The sequence below is a fragment of the Elephas maximus genome, chromosome 19 (assembly GCF_024166365.1).
Source record: "Elephas maximus indicus isolate mEleMax1 chromosome 19, mEleMax1 primary haplotype, whole genome shotgun sequence".
Taxonomy (NCBI): Eukaryota; Metazoa; Chordata; class Mammalia; order Proboscidea; family Elephantidae; genus Elephas; species Elephas maximus.
The window spans coordinates 49104003-49124303 of NC_064837.1; the positions used below are offsets into that span (position 1 = coordinate 49104003).

General features: G+C 55.7%; 1 protein-coding gene across 1 annotated transcript; it reads right to left on the reverse strand.

Annotated features, from left to right (window-relative positions):
- Positions 1 to 2030: 2030 nt before the first annotated feature.
- Positions 2031 to 19577, reverse strand: KCNH4 (potassium voltage-gated channel subfamily H member 4). Its single transcript, XM_049859950.1, has 16 exons — positions 19462 to 19577; positions 17309 to 17542; positions 16845 to 16991; positions 16590 to 16717; positions 15512 to 15755; positions 15027 to 15184; positions 11548 to 11755; positions 9571 to 9765; positions 8918 to 9117; positions 7062 to 7311; positions 6236 to 6480; positions 5565 to 5603; positions 5029 to 5381; positions 4642 to 4748; positions 4042 to 4115; positions 2031 to 2550 (listed from the first exon to the last, which is right to left on the reverse strand). Exons 1-16 carry the CDS (start codon positions 19535 to 19537, stop codon positions 2155 to 2157), a joined length of 3054 nt encoding a protein of 1017 aa, XP_049715907.1. The 5' UTR covers positions 19538 to 19577; the 3' UTR covers positions 2031 to 2154.
- Between the last annotated feature and the right edge of the window lie 724 nt (positions 19578 to 20301).

Sequence of the window (20301 nt, forward strand, 5' to 3'; positions counted from 1 at the left end):
ACTTCCACTCCTATCAGGACTGTTTGTTTCTATGCCTCTCAATATGGGTTAGGACAACTTCTGCTCACCCCACCCCCAACATAAACTAACACCTCCTCCGCTTCTGCATCTCACCCCCCTAGGGACACCACTCAAAACCTGTATGGAACTAAAGCTCACCCGAGACAGCTGTGGACAGTGTTCCTATGACACCAGCCAACAGTCATACCCTGGAGTGTAAGCTGGAAAATCAGTCTCACTAGGACAACCTGGCACAAAATGTGCCCACTTTTGGTTCCATCAGGTCACTGGGGTGCCTATTTCTTGAAACATCCATGTTTGCACCCCCTCCACCTCTCCAGCCCTCATCCACATCCCCCCCACAGCCATCCACCGGTGATCCTCAGAGAAGTGAAAGCAAGAAGGAGGAGAGGGCTTAGGAGGACAGAGAGAGTGGGGCAAATGGGATTCCTAGCCTGTTCTTAGCTAGTGGCAAGCCCTTCCCCCAGACCCTGCTGTACCTAGCTCTGCAACAGCAGGTTCCTCCACAGGAAGGGTGGGGAGTCCCCTGGGCCCCCCCTTCCAGGGCTGGAGGTGGACCTGTATCTGTCATCTGTGGCTGTGACTGGGAGGGGGAGGGGGTATAAGGGCCCCATAGTGACTCATTAAGGTTTCTCCCTCATCCCTGGGGCCCCTGGTGGCGTGAATGTGGTGCCAAGTGGATTGGCTGGCACCTTTGCCCTTCCTAGAGACAGCGACAGGGCCCTGAGGTACAGTGGGGGAGTGACTGCCACATGGGCTCCTCTAAAACTCTGGGGCTCTCAGGCCAACCCCCAGAAACAGCCAGAGCCAACAGCTACAAAAATAGTTTATTTCCCATCCAAAAGTGAGCCCAAGGTGTGGGCTGGTGAAAGAGCTGGGAGACTATGGTGAGTTTGCAAGAAGTCAGGGCCCTGAGTGAGACCATGTTGCAAGAGGGAAGAGGCTTGGCTGAGGTCAGGGGGAGGGGAGATAGGGAGTGCCGTGGGGGCTGTTTTTCAAGTTGCCGGCAGTAGAAGAGACCACCATGAGTGACAGCCTGCAGAGAGAAACAGATGTTGATAGACCCAGGCCCAGGCGTAGAAACAGACACTGTTGCCATCAAGAAGCACCAAGAGGGTTGAGGGGCAAAGGGACCTGTGAGCACACTCTAAGGTAGGGGTTGCAAACTCACATACCCACAGCGACCCAAGAATTCAAATGAGGGAAGCTAGCTGGGTGTCAGGAGATGATAAGAAAGCTGGGGACTGCAAAAAACTGGGTTCCTGAGTGCAGCCCCCATCTAAAAAGGCCGGCAGCCACTCAACACCAGTTGATTATTGCTAGAAGAGAGTATTGGCCGAAGGTTGCCAGATCTCCCAATTTTTTTTTTTTTTAAAGAAGCTGGAATCTCTGGGTTTTTATGTGAAGTCTCCCGATTTTTAATGTCGGCAACTAATTCATATTTTTTTAAAAAATGTTCTGGGAGACAGAGAATCCAAGTCAGGGGCCATTAGTTTGCTTCCTGTGGCTGAGGGATGAGGTGTGCCCCTTCAGCCTGGGCTGACAGTGGGAGACCTAAGAGGTCTTGGGTTACTTAAGGGCCAGCAAGGATTTCAAACCTACCTCTCTCAAGGTGCCACTGCTCTCAGAGTCTTCAGCAGAGACCTGGGGGCTGGGACAGAAAACCTCACAATATCACTGAGCCATCTACAGAGTAGAATCCTGCAATCTTTTCCTCTTGCTATAGACTCAGCCACCAAGATCCCACCTGCTCTTGCCTTAGCCTTCATTTCCCAGGCTGGATCTGGGGCCCATGCCCACCCTCCTAAGCTCCCCCATCTCTACCTGCCTCCAAGTCCTGGGGAGAAAGTAGTACATCTCATCTTCCCAGCCCAGTGGGCACTGCAGTCCGTCTCATGCCTGCTGGGTTCCACAGCCTCAGATGGTTCCCCTCACAGAGGAGGATAGGGGAAGGTTTAGAAAAGGGAGCAGGGTCAGGGGTGACCATGCTTTGTCCAAAAGTCCAGAGAATCCAGAGCCAACCAGACCAGCTGATGGCTGCTGACCCTGAGGCAAGAGGCCAAGGGGCCCAGTCCCTCCCTGAATGGCAGGCAGCAATGCCCACCCCAGACAGGCCTGGGCCCGGGGCCAGGGTCAGTGGAAAGTGTCTGATCTGGACCGGAAGCTGTGCTTCATGAGGCTTGGGGTTGGGGGCGAGGCCTCAGGCACCGGGGAGGGCCCTAGAGGGTCAGGCTGTGAGGGGTAGGGGGATAGCATGGGGGACCTGGAGTCCGGGGGGGCAACCCCCATCTCTGCTGTCCCCATACTCGCCGGGCGGTGGACCTCAGCAAGCGTAGTGTCCTGAAGGTTAGGTGGTGGCCCAGACAGACAGGGAGACATGCATGGCGGCCTCAGCTGGGGGCAAGGAGGCTCTGGGGGCCAAGCTGAGACTGTCAGGGGACCTGGGGAACCCAGCCTGGCTTGCAGTAGGCTCATCATGTGCCGAAGCTCCCGGCTGAGCTGAGACACCTCCTGGTTGAGACGGGAGATCTGTTGGAAACACATCGAGTTGTTTCACAGATGCCACAAAAATAACCACCGTCCCATGCGCACCCTCCTCTGTAGTTTATAAGGTTCTTTCCTAACCACTCTCTGCTTATGGCCGCCCTGGGAAGAAGGCAGGACAGGGGTTATTTTTGCCTAGATGTAAATACCCTCGCCTCTTTCCAGAAAGGATTAGGGACAGCAGATATTGCTCCCTGCCCCCCAACCTGCTTTACAAGATGTAGAAAAATGTGCTCAAAGGGGCTGCACAGCTGGGAATGAGGGATGCAGACTTCCTCTCAGGTGATTCCATCACACCAGCTCAAGTGTCTCAGTCAGTGGTTCTCAAACATCAGTGATTACCAGAGTCAACAGAGAAACTTGGCAAAATGCAGATTTCTAGGTCCCACCCCAGACATTCTAAGTTAGGTAAGGCCCAGGAATCTGTATTTTAACAGGTTCTCTGAGTGGTTCTGAGAGACACTCAAGTTTGGGAACGACTGGCCAGGAAGAAATGAGGGGTGCCCAAGGCAATGAGCAGAAGCAGGACTGGCCTTCAACCTTGCTGAACAAGGGCTAGCTCCACCCCCAGCTCCATGGCCCCTCTGGGAAGCCTGATGTTTATCAGAGCAGAGGGAAGGCTGGTCTCCCAGGGGCTGGGGGCAGGGCCTGGCTGCTAGGTGGCGACAGCTCTGAGATCCCTTGGGAAGAGATGGAGAAGGCAGAGCCTCCACGTAAAGGATCTGGGCTCTTCCCAATCAGAATGGAGGCTTTTGGGTCCAAGTCCTCAAAGCTGAGGCCTCTCAGCTGCCCCTCTCCTGCCATGTGCTTAGCACTCATTTCCCAGGGCTGGTAAGGGGAAGGAGCCCTGGTGGCACAGCAGTTAAACACTCGGCTGTTAACAGAAAGGTCCAGGTCGGTGGTTTGAATCCACCAGCTGCTCCTCAGGAGAAAAATGGGGCAGTCTGTGGCAATCTGCTTCCATAAAAATTTACTGCTTTGGAAACCCTATGGGGCCGTTCTACTCTGTCCTATAATGTCCCCGTGAGTCAGAATTGACAGCAGTGGGTTTGGTTTGGGGTAACTGAAAAGGCGCTGAGCGTCCTGAATTGGCAAGGGGAGGGTCCCTGACAGGAGAGAATCCTGCAGTGGTGGAGGGAGAAGAGGCCCTCTTTTCAGGATGGAAAATCTAAGCCAGTCAGAGGAGGCAAACAGTTGCTGAGGACCCACCCTGTGCCAGGGACTGGACCAGGCACATATGCACTCTCGCTTCATCCTCACAGCAACTCGGGGGAATGTGTTACTATCTTCCTCATTTTTAGATGCTGAAGCTGAAGTTCAGAAAGCTTATGGGACTTGCCCAAGACCACCCAGTTACCATGACTATTTGAACTCAGAACTCTGGCTCCAAAACCTGAAATGCTTTTATATCAGGCAATCTCTGATCCCAAGATGATACTCTCCAAGGTCAGAGGGGAGAAGCCAGCCCAGACTCACCTCCTGGTTCAGCCTGCAGACCTTCTCCTTCACTTCCTCTGCCTCAGTGGCCAGTTCCCGGCTGGGTCTGGTCCCTGCAGGCAGAATGGGGGAGGGGATGCACCCTGGGCTGGGCCTCTCCTATCATGGCACAGGAGCAAGGGGAGAGAAAGCTCTGGGGTCAGGAGATGGGAAACCCAAAATCCTCAGGCTGGTCCCAAGGCCCTGAAAACTCATTCCCCCACCCTCCCCTTGGGCTCCAGGTATCTGAACATCTGCTTGCTATGTCTTTCAACAACTGCCCTGCTCCACCCTTAAGCTCCTACCCACCCTTTAAGATACAGACCAAGGGTCCCCTCCTCTCCTGTCCTACTACAGGGTCCTGTTCTTGTCTCAGTCATGGTTCTTAGCACAGGCCCTGGAACTGTTCATCTGTGTACACCGGTGTGCCCCCCACTCGACTGGGCACTCACTGAGAGCAGGGGCCAGGTCTGGTTTCTCTGTGCATTCCCAGCACAGCACCCGGCACACAGTAGACCCCTACTGCATATGGGATGAATGAATGAATGAGTGGCAGATGGATGCATGAATGTGGATTTAAGTCCATGGCTGGGCCTTTACCTGCAGTAGGGGCCTGTAAGCGGGACCTTGGGGGATCAGGCTTCCTGCTGAAGCGGAAGGTGGGGGCCTCAGCTGTGCTGCCAGAGTCCTCAATGCCATCCACTATCCTGGGGGCAGGGGCAGTGCTCATCAGTACAACGGGGAGGGAAGGGCCAGAGCTGACCAACAGAAGGTGGGCGGGGGCAGCAGGGCCAGGGAACTGGGGAGAAGCAGTGGTCAAAGGGGGCTGGGGTTGCAAGCTGTGGTGGGATCAGGAAGCATGGGGTGGGCAAATGGGGAGACAGGGAAGAAGCACTGATCGCTGATCAGAATGCTGGAGACAGAGCCCAGAGAAGGTTCTGGAAGCCAGCAGGGGTCTGGGGGAGGCAGCGGAGACTGGTGTCTCACCGGGGACTGAGGTCCGGAGGTCCAAAGGCTCCCAGTGGGGGAATGAGCAGCTGGGGGGGCTTCCAGGCAGCAGAGCCTCTGGGGAGGCCGTGAGGGGAGGGGCTGTGGCCCTGGCCAGCCAGGGCAGGGGAAGGGGATGGGGATAAGGAAGGAGAGGAGACAAGGGCTGAGAATGGGGGTAGCTCCTCGCCCAGAAGGCTGACCAGGGAGCCCCGAGGCCGTGCTGGGCTGAGGTTGGACAACAGGAGGGGCCGGCGGGGCCTGGGACCACCCCCAGGCTCTGCCCCACCCTCAGCCTCTGTGATGGATGGCAGGGTCTTGTCTGAGGAGGAGCTGAGCCTTTCAGAGTGGGGCTGTGAGAGTCAGAGGGGGTAGATGATGTCAGAAGACAGTGAACAACAGGCCCCTTCATTAAGCAACAGCTTTCACTGGTGGTTACTGGTCCACATCCCCCCTCCCTTCTCCCTGAGCAGAACCACCAAGGAAAGATGTCCCACCGTTCCCAGCCTTCTCCCCACCAAAGAAGGGAGTGTTACCTGGGAGAGACGAGGGGACCGGGCAAAGCGGCTGAGGCCCTGTGGGGACATAGAGGGGTTCAAGCTTATTCACACCACCCCACTCCCCTGGCGGAGCACCTCCTAGTCCCACCCAACAGTGTTGTAGGGTTGAGAATGTGGGCCTTTTTTGTGGAATTGAGTCAGAGGCATCCCCAGCTCCAACTCAGAGAAATCTGGAGTGGCAGAGTTAGACTAAAAAGCAGCAAAAGACAAAGGACTAGGGTGTAAAATAGGCCCAGAGCCTAAAACCAAGTCGGGGTCAGTAAACATTTGGTAAGTGGAAACCCAGGGAATGATGCCTTGTTCAGACAGGGACATGAAGGAGGAAGAGCCTATGAGGGGGTTTGTCTCCAAAGTGGAGCCCTTTGAAGGAGTCTGGAGTGAGGCTGGGAGATGGGCAGCAGATGGGTCAGTAGAGTTGGGAGTAGAAGGTGGTGAGAGATGGTCCAGGGGGTTGGGTGATAGCCAATGGAGTAGTGTCAGTAGGGTTGGACAATGTTAAGCATGCAAGGGGCAATGCAAGAGGGTGCCTGGGGTTGATAGATAAAGTTTTCAGGATGGAGGAAGATGCATGAGGTTCTTTGGGGCTGGGGGAAGTCTGCTTTGAAGGGGGCCCTGGAGGGGGCGGAAGCTATAGGAGGTCTACATACATTGGTGTCAGAGCCCTGGCGCAGATTGAAGGTGAGGTCCCGGGGCAGGCCAGCCCGGAAGGCAGCCCCATACTCAGGGTAGAGCCTCAGGACCTCAGCCAGCCCTTGGCTGCTCAGCTGCTGCAGGCCACAGTAGGTCAGTGCCTTCACGTCAGCGCTGGTCTTCAACACGAAACTTGGGCCTGCCCCTGACCCAGGCTCCTGCCCCGGCTCAGGGATATCTGCCCCAATCAGGTCCCCCTTCCCTGTGGGTAAGGGATGAGGACAGTCAGCTGGGGCAGAGGGACCAAGAGGATATCAGTGGGAGGTGGTCAGTGGAGTTGAGGGATGGTCAGTGTGTTTGAAGGATGGCTGAAGATGGGCCAATCGATGGGATCCATGGAAATAATCAATGAAGTTGGGAAAAAGTCAGCGGATAACGACTGGTAGGATTGGGATATAGTCAATAGGAGATGTCAATACGGCTGGAGGAATGATCAGTGGAATTGGATGATCAATAAAGAATGGTCATAGGGGTTAATTAAAGGACAAATATCAATGGAGTTGAGGGTCAATGGGGAAGGGTCAGTGGAGTTGGGAGATAGTCACTGGGGAAAGATTGATGGGTTGAGGGGATGACCAGTGGGATTAGGGGCAAGGCAGAGAGGAGTGGTCAAAAGGGATGGTTAAAAAGGGATGGTAGTAGGATGGAGGGACCAAGAAAGAGTACTCTCAGCCAAAATTCCAGGTCTCCACTAGGGGCATCCCATTCCCTTGACTCCTGGCCATTCCCAATTCCTCTGGGGAAGGTCCTGACATGGGTAGTGGCTAGTGGTGGGGTCCTCACCCAGGATTGCCAGCACCATGTTGTCACGGAGCACCTCAAGTGAGCCAGAGCAGACATAGTAGTGTGCCTGCAGGGCGTCCCCACGGCGCAACAGGTACTCGCCCGGAGCGCAGAACGAGGTTTTGATGTGCAGGGAGAGGGCCCGCAGGCAGCCCCTGCTTGCTGCTCCAAACAGTGGTAGCTGCAGGATCTCCCGATTCAGGTGCATAGCAATGTCAGCTCTCAGCTCGTCTGGGAAGTCACGCAGTAACTGCATAAGGGGCACAGGTCATTCTGGCCATCCCCCTGCGGCAGCTACTTGAGTCTACAGATGTGTGGCGCTGTCTTCAAGGAAAGAGCTCCAACTTACTCTTTGCTTTGAAGTCACCCATCTGTGACTTTCAGGAAGACTTCTGTGTGTCTAGTCTAATTTTTGCTTGATGTGGTTTAGACTCCCCAACCCAATTTCTAGGGCAGAGACTAGGTCTTCTCCCATCTGTCCACTGCCTAAGGCTGCACTCACTGCTTACTCATTCATGTCCTGATTACTCAATCCCACACATCCAAGGACATCCCTGGTAGGTTAGCCTTTAACCAGGAGTCTGGAGACTAGGAGTCAGCTCCACTTCTAAATCCCTGTGGTCCTTGGGTGATCCAGTTCCTCTCCCTGGGCCTCAGTATTCTATCTGCAAAATGCAGGGTTTCACTAGATCTCAAACCTTACTAATGACATCCTGGGGGCCCAATTTAACGTTCACATTTCTATCCCCAACTTACCGAGTCCCGGACTTTTTGACCTCTCTCTGCTTAAGGCAACTGTCCTCTCTGGGCTCATGTGACACAGTTCCCTCCCAATTCTCTGCCCACCTCTCCGACTACTCCTTCTCCATTTCCCAGGCTTTTCTTCAGTCTACCCCCTTGCCTCTCCTGTCACTTTCCACTCTCGCCCTGCATTATGGCAACCAGTCCCATGACTTCCCCACCACCTGTGAGTCCCAACCCTCAAATCTGGGTCCAGACCTGTATTTCCAGCTACATACTGGATACCTCCACCTGGATATCCTCCAGGCACCACACCCTCATTGTGGCTCAACCCTGGACTCTCATTTTCACCCCTAAGCCCGATCTTCCTCCTGAAATGCCTCCATCCCACCCCTTTGCCCAAGCCAGAAACACGTGAGTCACTCTGGACTCCTCTCCTGCAACTAGCCGATCACCAAATCTCATAGATACTACCTTTAGAAGTACCTCACTAACCCATTCCCTCCTAGATCCCCATGCCACTCTCTGGCCTAAAATTCTTACAGGATAAAATTTAAATTCAAGGTCACCCATGAGCTGGGCCTGCCCACCTCCCTCCCTCCCCCTCTCCCAACTCTGCATTCCAGAAAGCTCACTACAGTACACTGCTTTCAGCTTTCTGCACGCACCCTGCTCTTCTGCGTCAACACTTCCAGACCTGGGTCCTTATTGCTCTTTCTGCCTGGAATGGCCTTCCCTTGGCTAACTGATTGTCTTCTTGTCCTTCATGATGTCCTGTCTTCTTGCCACCTTCCCTGACTCCTCTGGGCCCCCATAGCATCGACATCCCTCCATTACAGTCCTTCTCACTCCTTAATTGTTTACTTGTCTGCCTTCCTCACCAGACTAGGGGCTCCCTGAGGGAAAGGGCTGAGTGTAATCATCTCTGAGTTTCCAGCGTCCAGCACCCAGGCTGGTGCAAAGCAGGCGATCATGAAATGTTGGCTGAGGCCTGCGCTCCCATATTCTAGTGCAAAGGAAAAGGGATTTGGATTTGGGTGGGCACGTGCCCTGGGCCCCATTTGCCCCCATTCTAAACTGGGAGAGGCAGAGTATACTGGACACCTGTATACTACCTCATTGGCATCAATGCCACTGTTGACGGCCCACGTGGTCTGGAAATACTCCAGCATGCGCTGTTTGAGTGGCCTCGGCAGGCGATGCACACGAATGAAGTCCTTGAGGTCCTTCATGCGGCTGTGGTAGAGCGAACGTCGCGAGTACATGCGCTGGATGATTGCCGTCACGTTCCCGAACACCACAGCGTGCATCAGCGCTGAGGTAGCGGCCCAGACAGTGGGTTAGGGGTGACTGCAGCGCCCCAGCCTTCTCCCCTGCTCCCAACCCCACCCTGCCCTGGAAGGGCCTCTGGGCTCCTGGGGAGGAGCAGGAGAGCCATGGGCTCCTGCATACCTACCCAATGCCAGGTGCTGGGCTGGGGGTGTGAGTGGGGAGGGGGTGGTTCAGACAGGCATCAGACCCAATGCTAAGAGTCTTTTATACTCCCCCCTCAATTAAGTCATGAACATGGGTTTTCCATCCCCTTCAAGACAGGCCACCCTGTTCCCGGCATTCCCCAGGGCCAGCAAGTAGTAGGTGTTGAGGAAGCACTGACGAATGAATGCACAACTGTCTGCACTTGGGTGGACACCTTGCCCGCTCTGGGCCTCAGTTTCGTGATCGAATTGGGCTAGCAGGGCCTCCCAGGGGCATGGCGGCCCAGCCTCACCGCCTATGAGCATGGTGCAGATGGAGAAGATCTTCTCCGCGTCCGTGTTGGCGCACACATTGCCAAAGCCCACGCTGGTGAGGCTGCTCAGGGTGAAGTAGAGTGCGGCGATGTAGGCGCTGCGCCGTGAAGGGCCGCCTGCCGAACCGTTGACGTAGGGCACCTCTAGCCGCTTGCCCAGCTCATGCAGCCAGCCTGAGGGTGCGGGGTTAGAGGGAGAAGAGTGCTTGACATTGGGCAGGTATTTACAGAGGCACCTGGTGTGCACATGCACGGGTCGGCATAGGAAACATGAGGAGCCAACTGTGCCTGGGCCTCTCCATGGTGAAACGGTTCAGCTGCCATCCCTGGCTAAAACTTTCTACACTGCTGATTAGTCGGGAGGCCCTTCAACTGGGTAGTTTATCGAGCACCTCCTTGACTCAGCCAGACACACTCCCTGCCCTGGTGGGACTTAACACTCTGGAGTTGAAGTAATCATCATAGGTGGGAAGAGCCTTACAAAAGGGGAAGGAGAAGATGTCGGAGTCCCTAGGTGGTATGCACTCAGGTGCTAACAGAAAGATTGGAGGTTGAGTCCACCCAGAGGTGCCTTGGAAGAAAGGCCCGGCTATCTACCAAAGCGGCTATTGAAAACCCTGTGGAGCACAATTACATTCTGACACATGTGAGGTCGCCATGAGGCAGTATTTACTCAAAGGCAACTGGTTTATACAGTGTCTTAAGAATCATAACAGGTTAGGGAGAGCTAACCCAGCTAGGGGGAGGGGCAGTTTTGGAGGGTTCCCTTGTTGTTGTTAGGTGCCCGTTGAGTTGATTTTCAGCTCACAGCAACCTCACGTGACACAGCAGAACTGCTCCATAGGGTTTTCTAGGCTGTAATCTTTAAATAGAAGCAGATTGCAAAGTCTTTCTTCCACAGAGCAGCTAGGTAGGTCCGAACTCCCAACCTTTGGGTTAGCAGTCAAGTGCTTAACTGTTGTGCCACTAGGGCTCCTTAGGACAGGGCATTTCAGTTGAGACTGTAAGGAACAGAAAAGTCACTCAGGTGAAGAAGGGAGGGGAGACAAAAGAGGGGAGCAGGAGAGGAATGTTCTTTGCCAAGGCCCAAGTGAGAAAACAGTACATCCTGGGACCTAGAGGGAGGCCCGTGGGGCTGCAGCCCAGGGAGCATGGGAGAAAGAGAGGCCAGGTGGGGATAAAGAGGAGTGCAGGACGGCGCCAGGTGTGGACCGAGTATGGACTTTATTCTGAGTGCAATGGGGCTACTGGAAGGGATTGAGCAGGGATGCAGCAGGACAGCATTGATTCTTGGAAGACCAGTTTGGTTGGGGTGTGGAGGTGAGTGGAGATGAGAAGGGGGCAGGGAGACCAGGATGAGGCTATTGCAGAAGGCTAGGTGAGAGAGGGTGGTGGGGTGGACTGGGGAGGGGCAGAGGGGACTGAGGGGAGAGGGATATGTAGGCAGTGGTATTGGTGTGTTGGACTAGGGGGATTGGTGTGGGGGTAAAGAGAGAGAAGTGTCAAGGACAGTGCCCAGGATCTGATGTGCCCTTCAGGGGGACACTGAGGGCCTGGGGCAGCCCCCTGGCCAGTGGCCATTAAGCCTGGAGAAGGAGGGATTGATGGGGACACAAGGGATTGGTGGGCGAGAGGGACAGGTCAAGCTCTCTCAGGGCCTTTGCACATGCTGTTCTTGCTGTCCACCCCTGCTCCCCCCACCCCATCAAAGGGCTCTGTATTCTGATTGCTATCACTGCTCTTGCTCTCCTGCCGGGCGGAGGAGGTCCCGGAAGACAGAGCCCTTGTCTTCGATATTGCCAGCGCCTGATCCAGAAGGAGTTCAATGCATGCTTGTTGGATGGATGGAGGAAGGTGGGGTGGTAGGTGTGGTACTGGTGGAGGCATCAGCTTGGGAACTTAAGTGGACAGGGCAGGAGTACAGTGGTCAGTGGATGCCTGGGGTTGGTGGCTCACCGATGTCCCAGAGCAGTGGGTCATTGGCCTCCATCTCCCGGCGCCCGATGACGTACCAGACACAGGCCATCCAGTGGGCAAGGAGTGCAAACACAGACATGAGCAGCGTGAGCACCACAGCGCTGCACTGCGAGTAGCGCTCCAGCTTCTGCAGCAACCGCAGCAAACGCAGCAGCCGCACTGTCTTCAGCAGGTGCACCAGCGATGTCTGCAGGAGCGTGGCAGGGGAGGCTGTCAGCGGACACACCTCCGCACAGTCCTCACGCCTGCCCACCCCTCCCTGTGCCTTCCCACCAGAGGCCCTGGAGCCAGTGGGAGCTGCAGCAGGAAAAAAGTCCCTGCTGTCCCTAGAAGGTGACCAGGAACTGCAGTGGGGGAGAGAATAACAGTAAAACTAATCATGGCTAACACTTAATAAGGGCTTCCTGCATAGATGTGCCATGGAGCCCTGGTGTTGCTAGGCTGCTAACTGAAACCACCAGCCACTCCGCAGAAAGATGCCGTAGTCTGCTTTCATAAAGACTACAGCCTTTGAAACTCTATGGGGGCAGTTCTGCTCTGTCCTATAGGGTTGCTATGAGTCGGAATTGATTTGACAGCAATGTGTTTGTTTGTTTTTGGTACATGTATGGTCCTTATTGTTCCCAGTTTGCAGATGAGTAAACTAAGCCTCAGAGAGTTTCGTGACTTGCTCAAGGTCACAGACCAAGGAAATGATGGACCTGGGACTCCAGGCTTCACCAACACCCAAGCCTCTTCTGCATTTGGGCTGATGGAGGAGCCAGGCCAGGCCAGAGGTAGGGGGATAGACAGAATGATCTCTAAAGGGGCCCTGCTGGAAGCCCCCAGTGTCTTGGACACAAGCAGCTGTAGACAAGAGCTGGTAGTAATGATGGTGACTGTGATAGAGGCCCCTCCATGAGACATGAGCCTGTGCAGCTGGAGAACTGGGGCCCAAACGTGGGGACCTTTCCCCCTATGAATCAGTTGCAGATAAGAGAGTCATATCCCAGAGTTGAGGAGAAGGAGAGCAGGGACTGAGGAAGCCTAGGCTGGGAGGTGTCTGTCCTTGTGGAGCTGTGATGGGGGTTGATGGAGCTAATGGCACCTGATAAGGGTCCTGTAAACATTAGCTAATATTGTTACTACTACTGTCATTGGTAATAGTAATATTTCAATAAGCTCTTTCCATCTTGGGGGTGAGGAACAGGTGGGGCCTATCTTCTCACAAGAGGCAGCTAGGACTGGGGGCTCTGGTGTAGCGCCTGGGGAGCATCCCCCATAGTCCCGGACCCACACTGCTTCTGAACCACTTTGTGCCATTTTTTCTAGTTTGGGGCAAAGGAGCTGGAAAGATGGCCCTGATTCCCCAACATGGGTCCTGTCCAGGACCTAATGCCTGCCCCAGCTCCCAGAGCTCCTGGCTCCAAACTTGCGTCCTGCAGGGCTTCTCCCAGTCACCTGCCCTGGGCCCCACTTCCTTGGGGGCCCTCCTGTCACTCTCCTAGGACCAGAAAGTCTCGGGCCTGGCTCCTTCAAGCCTGCAGCTCTGCCAGTGCCTGCTCATATTCCACCTTTCCTCTGCTTTCCTCTGGTCCCCAGCATTGCTCCTCATCTCCTCTTAAGTCAGACCACCCACTTAGGCACCCTGGTTTCCTCAGAAGCAGGGTGGTGTATTGGAAAGAATACCAGATTAGGAGATTAGAGACCTGGTTCTAATCTCTTGCTTGCCATTGCTAGCTGTGTGACCTTCAGCAAGTCAGTTAACAGCTCTGTGCCTCTGTAGCTATCTCTGAAAAAAAAGGGACAAGAGAAATCTACCCCAAATGGTTACTGTGAGGCTCCTGCGTGATGACGTGTGTGAAAGAACTTGGTAAACTGTAAAGTGCTCCCAAAGGTACCAAAGGAGGAGGGAAGGGGGCTCTCTGCAGTCCCCCTCGCCTCCCAGGGACAGCTGTCTGCCTGGTAGGTGAATAGGGGTATGCTTATGGGGACAGCTGCAGCTCTGTTTGGAATGACCAGAGCCTCAGGGCAGACATACACACATGCACGTGTGTGGGAGCGCGCACACACGTGTACACAGCCAGGAGAAGAGGCCCACAGCCCGTTGGCGGCTAGTTAAATCCGGCTGCGTGTAGGTGGTTTCCCGCTATAGCTGGGTGGCAGAGAGAGGAGTGCACAGGGAAACTGCTCTGCACCTCCCAACCAACAATCAAGGGGGCCTGGGGACACAGGGTGGGACATCCTGACCCCAGACCTAAGAAGACCTACTGCTCTACCAGCTGAGTCCACAGCTCAGTCCTCAGGGCACCTCCCTTGTGGCTCCCTGGGAGGACATAGGTCCGGCCCTCTCTGGCTCCAAACCCATCCCACAATCTCTCTCTCCCGGTCTTGGCTTACTGTGCTACCCCCGAATGCTCTCTCTCCTCATCTCCAGCCAGCCAAGGCCTACTCACTACTTAAGGTCTGGTTCTATTCCCAGCTCCTTCCGGAACACCTCCCAGACCACTCTAGACTCTGCCCAATCCGGGAACCTTTGCCTCCCAGATGCCAGCCAAATTTCAGATCATTTTTGCATCTGCCTGTGTTCCAGCCTGGAACTCCAAGGCCAGCTGGCTCTGTGCCCAGCCCCAACCCAGCAACACCTCATCCCCATCTTCCTCTCCCGTCCATCCTTTTCTGTTCCTGATGTTACCCCCCTCAGTATCCCTACCCCCTCTGCGGCTTAGCTGCTTGGAGGCCATATCCCTGTCCCCTATCTCCACAGTGACCATGCCCCACATAGTCCTTTGCAGACAGCTAAGTGCTCGTCAGTTATTTGTTAAATAAAAATGTGAAAAGTACCACTCATTTGGCATCACACCAACACCGCCTTGGTAGCCAGAGTTAGCTTTGCCTTTGTCTCAGCTTCCCCAGATACTGGGAGCTGAGCTCCCTGAGAGCACAGATCCTCACAATCCTTTCTAGCACCCAGCACAGGGCTTGGCCCACAGCAGGTGCCTAATAAATATTTGCAGATGGATTGATGGGAATGGCTGAGTCTGGGTTTGGGGTCCCCTAATGGGAGATGGCAGAGCTGGTGTAGCGGTTTGGTTAGTGGCTGTTAACCAAAAGGTCGGCAGTTCTAATCCACCAGCCACTCCTTGGAAACATGATGGGACAGTTCTACTCTGTCTTATAGGGTTGCTATGAATCGGAATCAACTCAACTGCAACAGGTTTGATTTTTTTGGTTAACGAGAGATGGAAGTCCCTGAGTGGCTGGACGTTCGAGGCCACCCAGAGCCACCTCGGAAGAAAGGCCTAGTGATCTATTTCTAAAAAAATCAGCCATTGAAAACCCTATGGAGTCACAGTTCGACTCTGACACACATGAGGTGGCCATGAGTCGGGGCTGACTTGACAGCAGCTGGCACTGGTAATGGGAGATACTGTGCAGAAGTTGGGGGGCTAGGCTGCATGGTGGGACGGGTCACTCACCACGGTGATGTTGAAGACATAAAGCAGGTCAAAGGGCAGAGCAGCAATAAGGTCCACAAAGAACCAGGTAGCCAGGTAGTGGAGGCCAATGGAGCGAGGAGCAGAGATCACCTGGCCAGACTGGGACACATAGGTGGTGCGGAAGTTCAGGATGATATCTAGGGGTACAAGAGGCTGTTACTAGGGGGACTTGGCCTGGAAACTCAGGTCAAGGGGCCAAGGAACTAGGAAAGCTGGCAACAGTCCTTAGAGACCCTGAATGGAGGAGGAGGCAGGGATGGAGAGCATGGATTGAGCTTCTGGCTGGTTCTTAGGGAGGAGAGGCCCAAAGACTGAAGATGGCAAGGGCCAGGGGTCAAGGCACAGGGACCACTGGGACTTAAGACCCAAAAATGGATGGGCTTGCAGGCCTAGGATGGAGTGAGATTTGGCTGGGCGGATCCCTTCAACCCACCCACCATGATAGGTGGGGCGGAGAGTCTGACCTAGGATGAAGAGCATCTCCACAGCGATGTCGCTGACAAGAGTGTGACGGGAGGTGATGGGGGTGTCGTCATCGACCGAGAAGCAGACGTTGTAGGGAACGGTGACCGCAACGTAGAAAGTGGCAAGAAGGATGAGGCCATCCCAGATGGCCTTGGGGACGCTGTAGTGGAGGAGGAGGCAGCGGGACCCCCCCACGGAGGCTACCTTGTACTCAGGCACTGATGACTTTGGCTCAAACACGTTCTAAAGGGAGAGGGGTGGTGGTTGGGGACACTTGGGGGATAGAGGAGCCAGGGCTGGGGGAGAGGCAAGGAATAGGGAAAGGGTAATGAGGGGGAGGTGGGCACTGCAAGGCAACCATGAGAGGAGACAGAAAGTGTAGGAGACGGGTTCAGAGGCTGGCACCTGGCATTTCTTTACTCCTGCCAAGCTAATGTCCAGTCTCCCTTCTGAATCAACATGTTGTAGGTGAGGGAGTGTTTACAAGGCTTGACCTGCATCCTGCTTATGACAAGTCAGGCACATGCCCTAGCTTAAGGGGTTACTAGCTCACCCCTCAAGCTCCTCCTGGGTTCTGAGGGCACAGTGAAGGGTAGCCATGTCCCAAGAGTAAGAGAGGGCTGGCAGGGCCTACTCCACTGCCTGCAGCCCTAACAGACTGCACAGAGGATTGATGATTCAATGGCCTGGCTTTGTCAGGGTCCTAGGAGGTGGTATACAGGCCTAGATGCCAGGCCCCCAATGGAGGATCTCTTCCCTGGACCACAGCAGCTTGTGATTTCTCCCCCTGTGATTTAACCGCATCACCCAGGGTGGGTGATGTAATTGCTGCTACAGCCCCACACTTGTGATACCATCAGAGCAAAGTCGATCACCCAAGGAAGCAAGGGAGATGTGATGGAGGGAAGTTTGGGGGGACATGAGGATGGAGCAAGAGAATGGTACATAAGAAATGGGTTGAGAGAGGAAGAAGCCAATGGAGGAGGACCAAGGAGGGGAATGAGGAGGCGGTAGCAGAGGTGCTTCAGAGTCAAGGCTGGAGGACTTGGGAGTAGTTGAGATGAGGATGGGGCTCACATTACTGGACTTCATGCTTCCCTGGCGCCGGCGCCCAAAGTGGCCAGTCAGTCGGTGTAGGACAGTTCTGTTCTGCCTCCTGGCAGACCGAAGTTTGGAGCTGGCTCCCCTCCTGCCAAGGGAGTTTTCTGTTGGGAAGAATGGTGCAGAGATGAGTGGGGGCACATCCCATGAAGCTGAGTAGGGAGAGGTCTTGTGTGACCTTGGACAAGGGCCTCCGACCCCTTCATGCCCCCTCCCCAGACTTGCAGTTACCGTGATTGCTGTCCCTGTGGCCTCCTGGGGGGCCAAGTGCTGGGCCCCCACTCTGAGTAATGTCCTTGAAGGAAAAGAGGAACAGCACGACCTCCCCCATCTCATTCTTGATGGGCATCATGTCCAGGAGACACCAAAAGGCTGAACCTGGAGGTGTGGGGAGAGGGAGGGGGAGGATGAGTGACCCCATGGCATTCTTCTCTCCCATAGTCCCCCTGGGTTGCTGGACATCATCAAAGGGCTTGGGAAAGGTTTAGAGCTGGAAGGAACCCCAGAGATTATGTCAGCTGACTCCTTCATCTTATAGATGGAAAAGCTAAAACCTAGAGAGGGTCAAGGACACAATGTCACACAGCCAGCTTGTGGCAGTGTGAGGAGAAGCACCCAGGCTTCCACTGTGCCAAGTGGCCTCTGGGTAAGACCTGGGGTCTAGGCAGGGCCGTAGGGTGCGCTGAACCTCTCACCATCCTTGCGATAGAAGCAGATTTCAGCTCGGTGCTCCTGGTGGCCCTCCAGGGCTTTGTGCAGCCGCTGCAAGGCTGGCTCACTGGTCTCTGGGCCATAGAGGAAACGGCAGCTACAGGTTTTCTGCATGACCTCAGTGCGGCCGTAGCCTGTGAGTTCACAGAAGCCGTCAGAGCAGTAGACGATGGGAAAGCCTCGTGGACCCTGTGCGTTGGCCAGTAAGAAATTGCTGTCTGTGGGAAGAAGAGGTCAAGGTCAGGTTAAAGCCAGGAGAAGAGCTCAGCTTTCAGGTGGGCAGCACTTTGCCCCAGCTGTGGTCAGAGGTCACAGAGCCAGAAGCCTCCCAGGCTCCTGTGTGGGTCCTGGATCCCCCTTTGGCATATTCTGAAATGACAGTAAGAAGAGATAGAGCAAAAGGACAGGGACCCAAGGGTGATCTGGAACTGGGTCAAGGAGTACTGAGGGGCTGGAGAAGGTACCCTAGGAAGTTATGTGGTTCATCCCCCTGCCTTGAAGCTGGTGAGCTATTACTGTAGGAGGCAGCATGGCATGATGAGTAAGACCGTGGGCTCCAGCATCCACCCCTGCCACCCCTGGGTGACCTTGGACAAGTTAATGAACTCTGGTGCTTCGGTTTCCTTATCCATAAAGTGGGAAATAATAATAGCATCTTCCTCACATAGTATTTGTGAGGGTTACATGGGTTACCTGAGGGAGAACAAGCTCTGGCACATTGTAAGCACTACACAGACTGAGCTACAACCAAGCTCCTCGCTGGAAAGGTGAAATGATCCCCCCACATTCACATAGCTCCCAGAGACATCACACTGGCATCCTATTAAAGTGTGGGCAGGGCAGAGATTCTAGGGATATTGCACCCATTTTATTGATAGGAAACCAAAAGGCAGAGACTATCCAAACTTGCAAAACTCCTAAGTGTGAGGGGAGGAAGACAGTGATGAGCAGGGTCCTCATCATTCCCTGCCTTCCAGGAAAGATCCACTCTCCAGTACCTCTTCAGTTAATTTCAGGGCCCTGTCCCCAGGTTTCAAAGTCTGACAGAAGAGGGCAATGGGGTGTGGCTCCAGCAACTCTCAGCAGGAGAACAGGAGCTGGCTCCCTCCAGTTCCAGCGGGTGGGAGGCCGCAGTGGGGCTCTCGCCAGCGGTCCAGGGACAGAGCCTAAGTTGAGGTTGGGGTCTCAGACACAGCGTGTCCCGAGGCGCCAGGAGGGATGAGTGTCTGGGGGTGGTGGGGCTGATGGGGACACTGAGGGTACCCGGGAGGCGCTTGGCCCCCAGCGCAGCTTCCTTCCATCCAAGGGGCTGTTGCCTCGGTGACGGGCGCTATGGAAACAAGGGAGGTGTGAGTGTGTGGGGGGGAGGAGGGTGGGGAGGCGGGCAGCGCCCCGGCGGTTCGGTTTCCGCCCTCGGGTACAGCTCGCTCACTCTCCAGATCTAGTCCAGGGTTCCCTAGGGGGGCAGGGGGAGATCTCTCGGCTCCAGTGTAGGAAGAGGGAATGGCGGGAGAAGAGGCGGGGGAAGGAGGAATGCGGCTGTCCAAGGTGCTGAACCTGGAACCCAAGCAGGAGTGGGCAAGCAAGGCGTTCCCTTCATCACACGGACCGCCCCCCCTCCCGCCTCATCCTTCTGAGGCACAGACGCGCCACGGGTTCCATGGTGCCGATTTGGGGCGCGCGTGACCTTAATTCAAGGTGGGTCCGGCAGAAGTCTGATCTTTTCTCTTTTATTCTAGGGGAAGGGGAGCTGGAGTCGTCTGGGAATAGACTCTAGTGTGTCCGGCCACTGCGTCCCACCTCCGGGTTTCGGATGCCCCCAAACACGCCCCTAGCAGAGCTCTGCCCGGGAGTGGGCGGCTCCCAAAGCCCCTCCTCCGTTTTGGTGCACAAAGAGCCTCTCTTCCCTTGAGTAACACCCCCCAACCTTGGACCCTAGCGTTCCCGGCCCTTTTCCCGCCTCCCCTCGCAGGGCGCTCCCCACCCTGTTCCTCTACCGCGGCTCCCTGAGTTCCTAGACCCTCAACTCTTCTCTCCCCTCGTCTCGGGTCCCGCCACATCAAGGAGACCCGAGCCAACCAGGATGGAGACTTGGCCGCCAGGGTGAACCCCCAGCCCCTGCCTCCATCTCACTCACGCGTGCCGTCGAAGCGGGTGGCGATCGTGTCCAGAAAGGTGTTTTGCGGGGCCAGCAACCCCTTCATGACCGGCATGGCCCCGGGCGCGGGTTCGAGGTGCGGCGCTGGAGGGCATTCAGCGCGGCCAGGCCGGAGGGGGCGCGCTGCCGGCGAGGCCGGGGCGCCCCATGCGCCCGCCTGCCTCCTCCCCTCCCTCTCGCCGCCGCCGCCGCCGCCTCTGTGCCCGGAGCCCTGCCGCGCACGGCTCAGCTCAGCGCCTCCTAGGTGCCCCCCCACGGGGGTTCTTCCCCCCGGGCTCGGCCCGCGCCCGCCACGTGGCCCCGACAGGGAGGGGCAGCCAGAGACACCCGCACCCTTTTCGGCGGCCCCCCTTAGGGAGGGGAGCGGCCCACGCGTGTCTCCAGGGGAGAGAATTCAGGACACGCCCACCGGGGGGGAGTCCTGAACAGGTGGGGCGGGGCTTGTATGATAGACACGCCCTCCTTCCAGAGTGGCCAAGCTCCCAAGCGTGGTTCCCTGGCTTCTTCTCCCATCCCGCCCGTGGCTCCGCCCCACGGGTTTCCCCGCGCGCCGCCCACGCTGGGCTGGAGTCCGGTTTGCAGTGCCGCCTGCTGGAGTTGGGATGCTTTGCAGTACCCCCATATCCCTGCACTCCAGCCTGAGCTAGCAAGGCTTCAAGAAGCTACTTTTGCTGATGGGGATCTGAGAGGCTGGGAACCCCAACTCCTAGAATGCTCCACTTAACCCTCACCTTGTGCCTCAGTTTGCCTAGGGCACCCTGGCGAGCTCTGCCTCTGAGCGCAGCATGGTAAAATGAAAAAAGTTTTAGGGTCGACCGA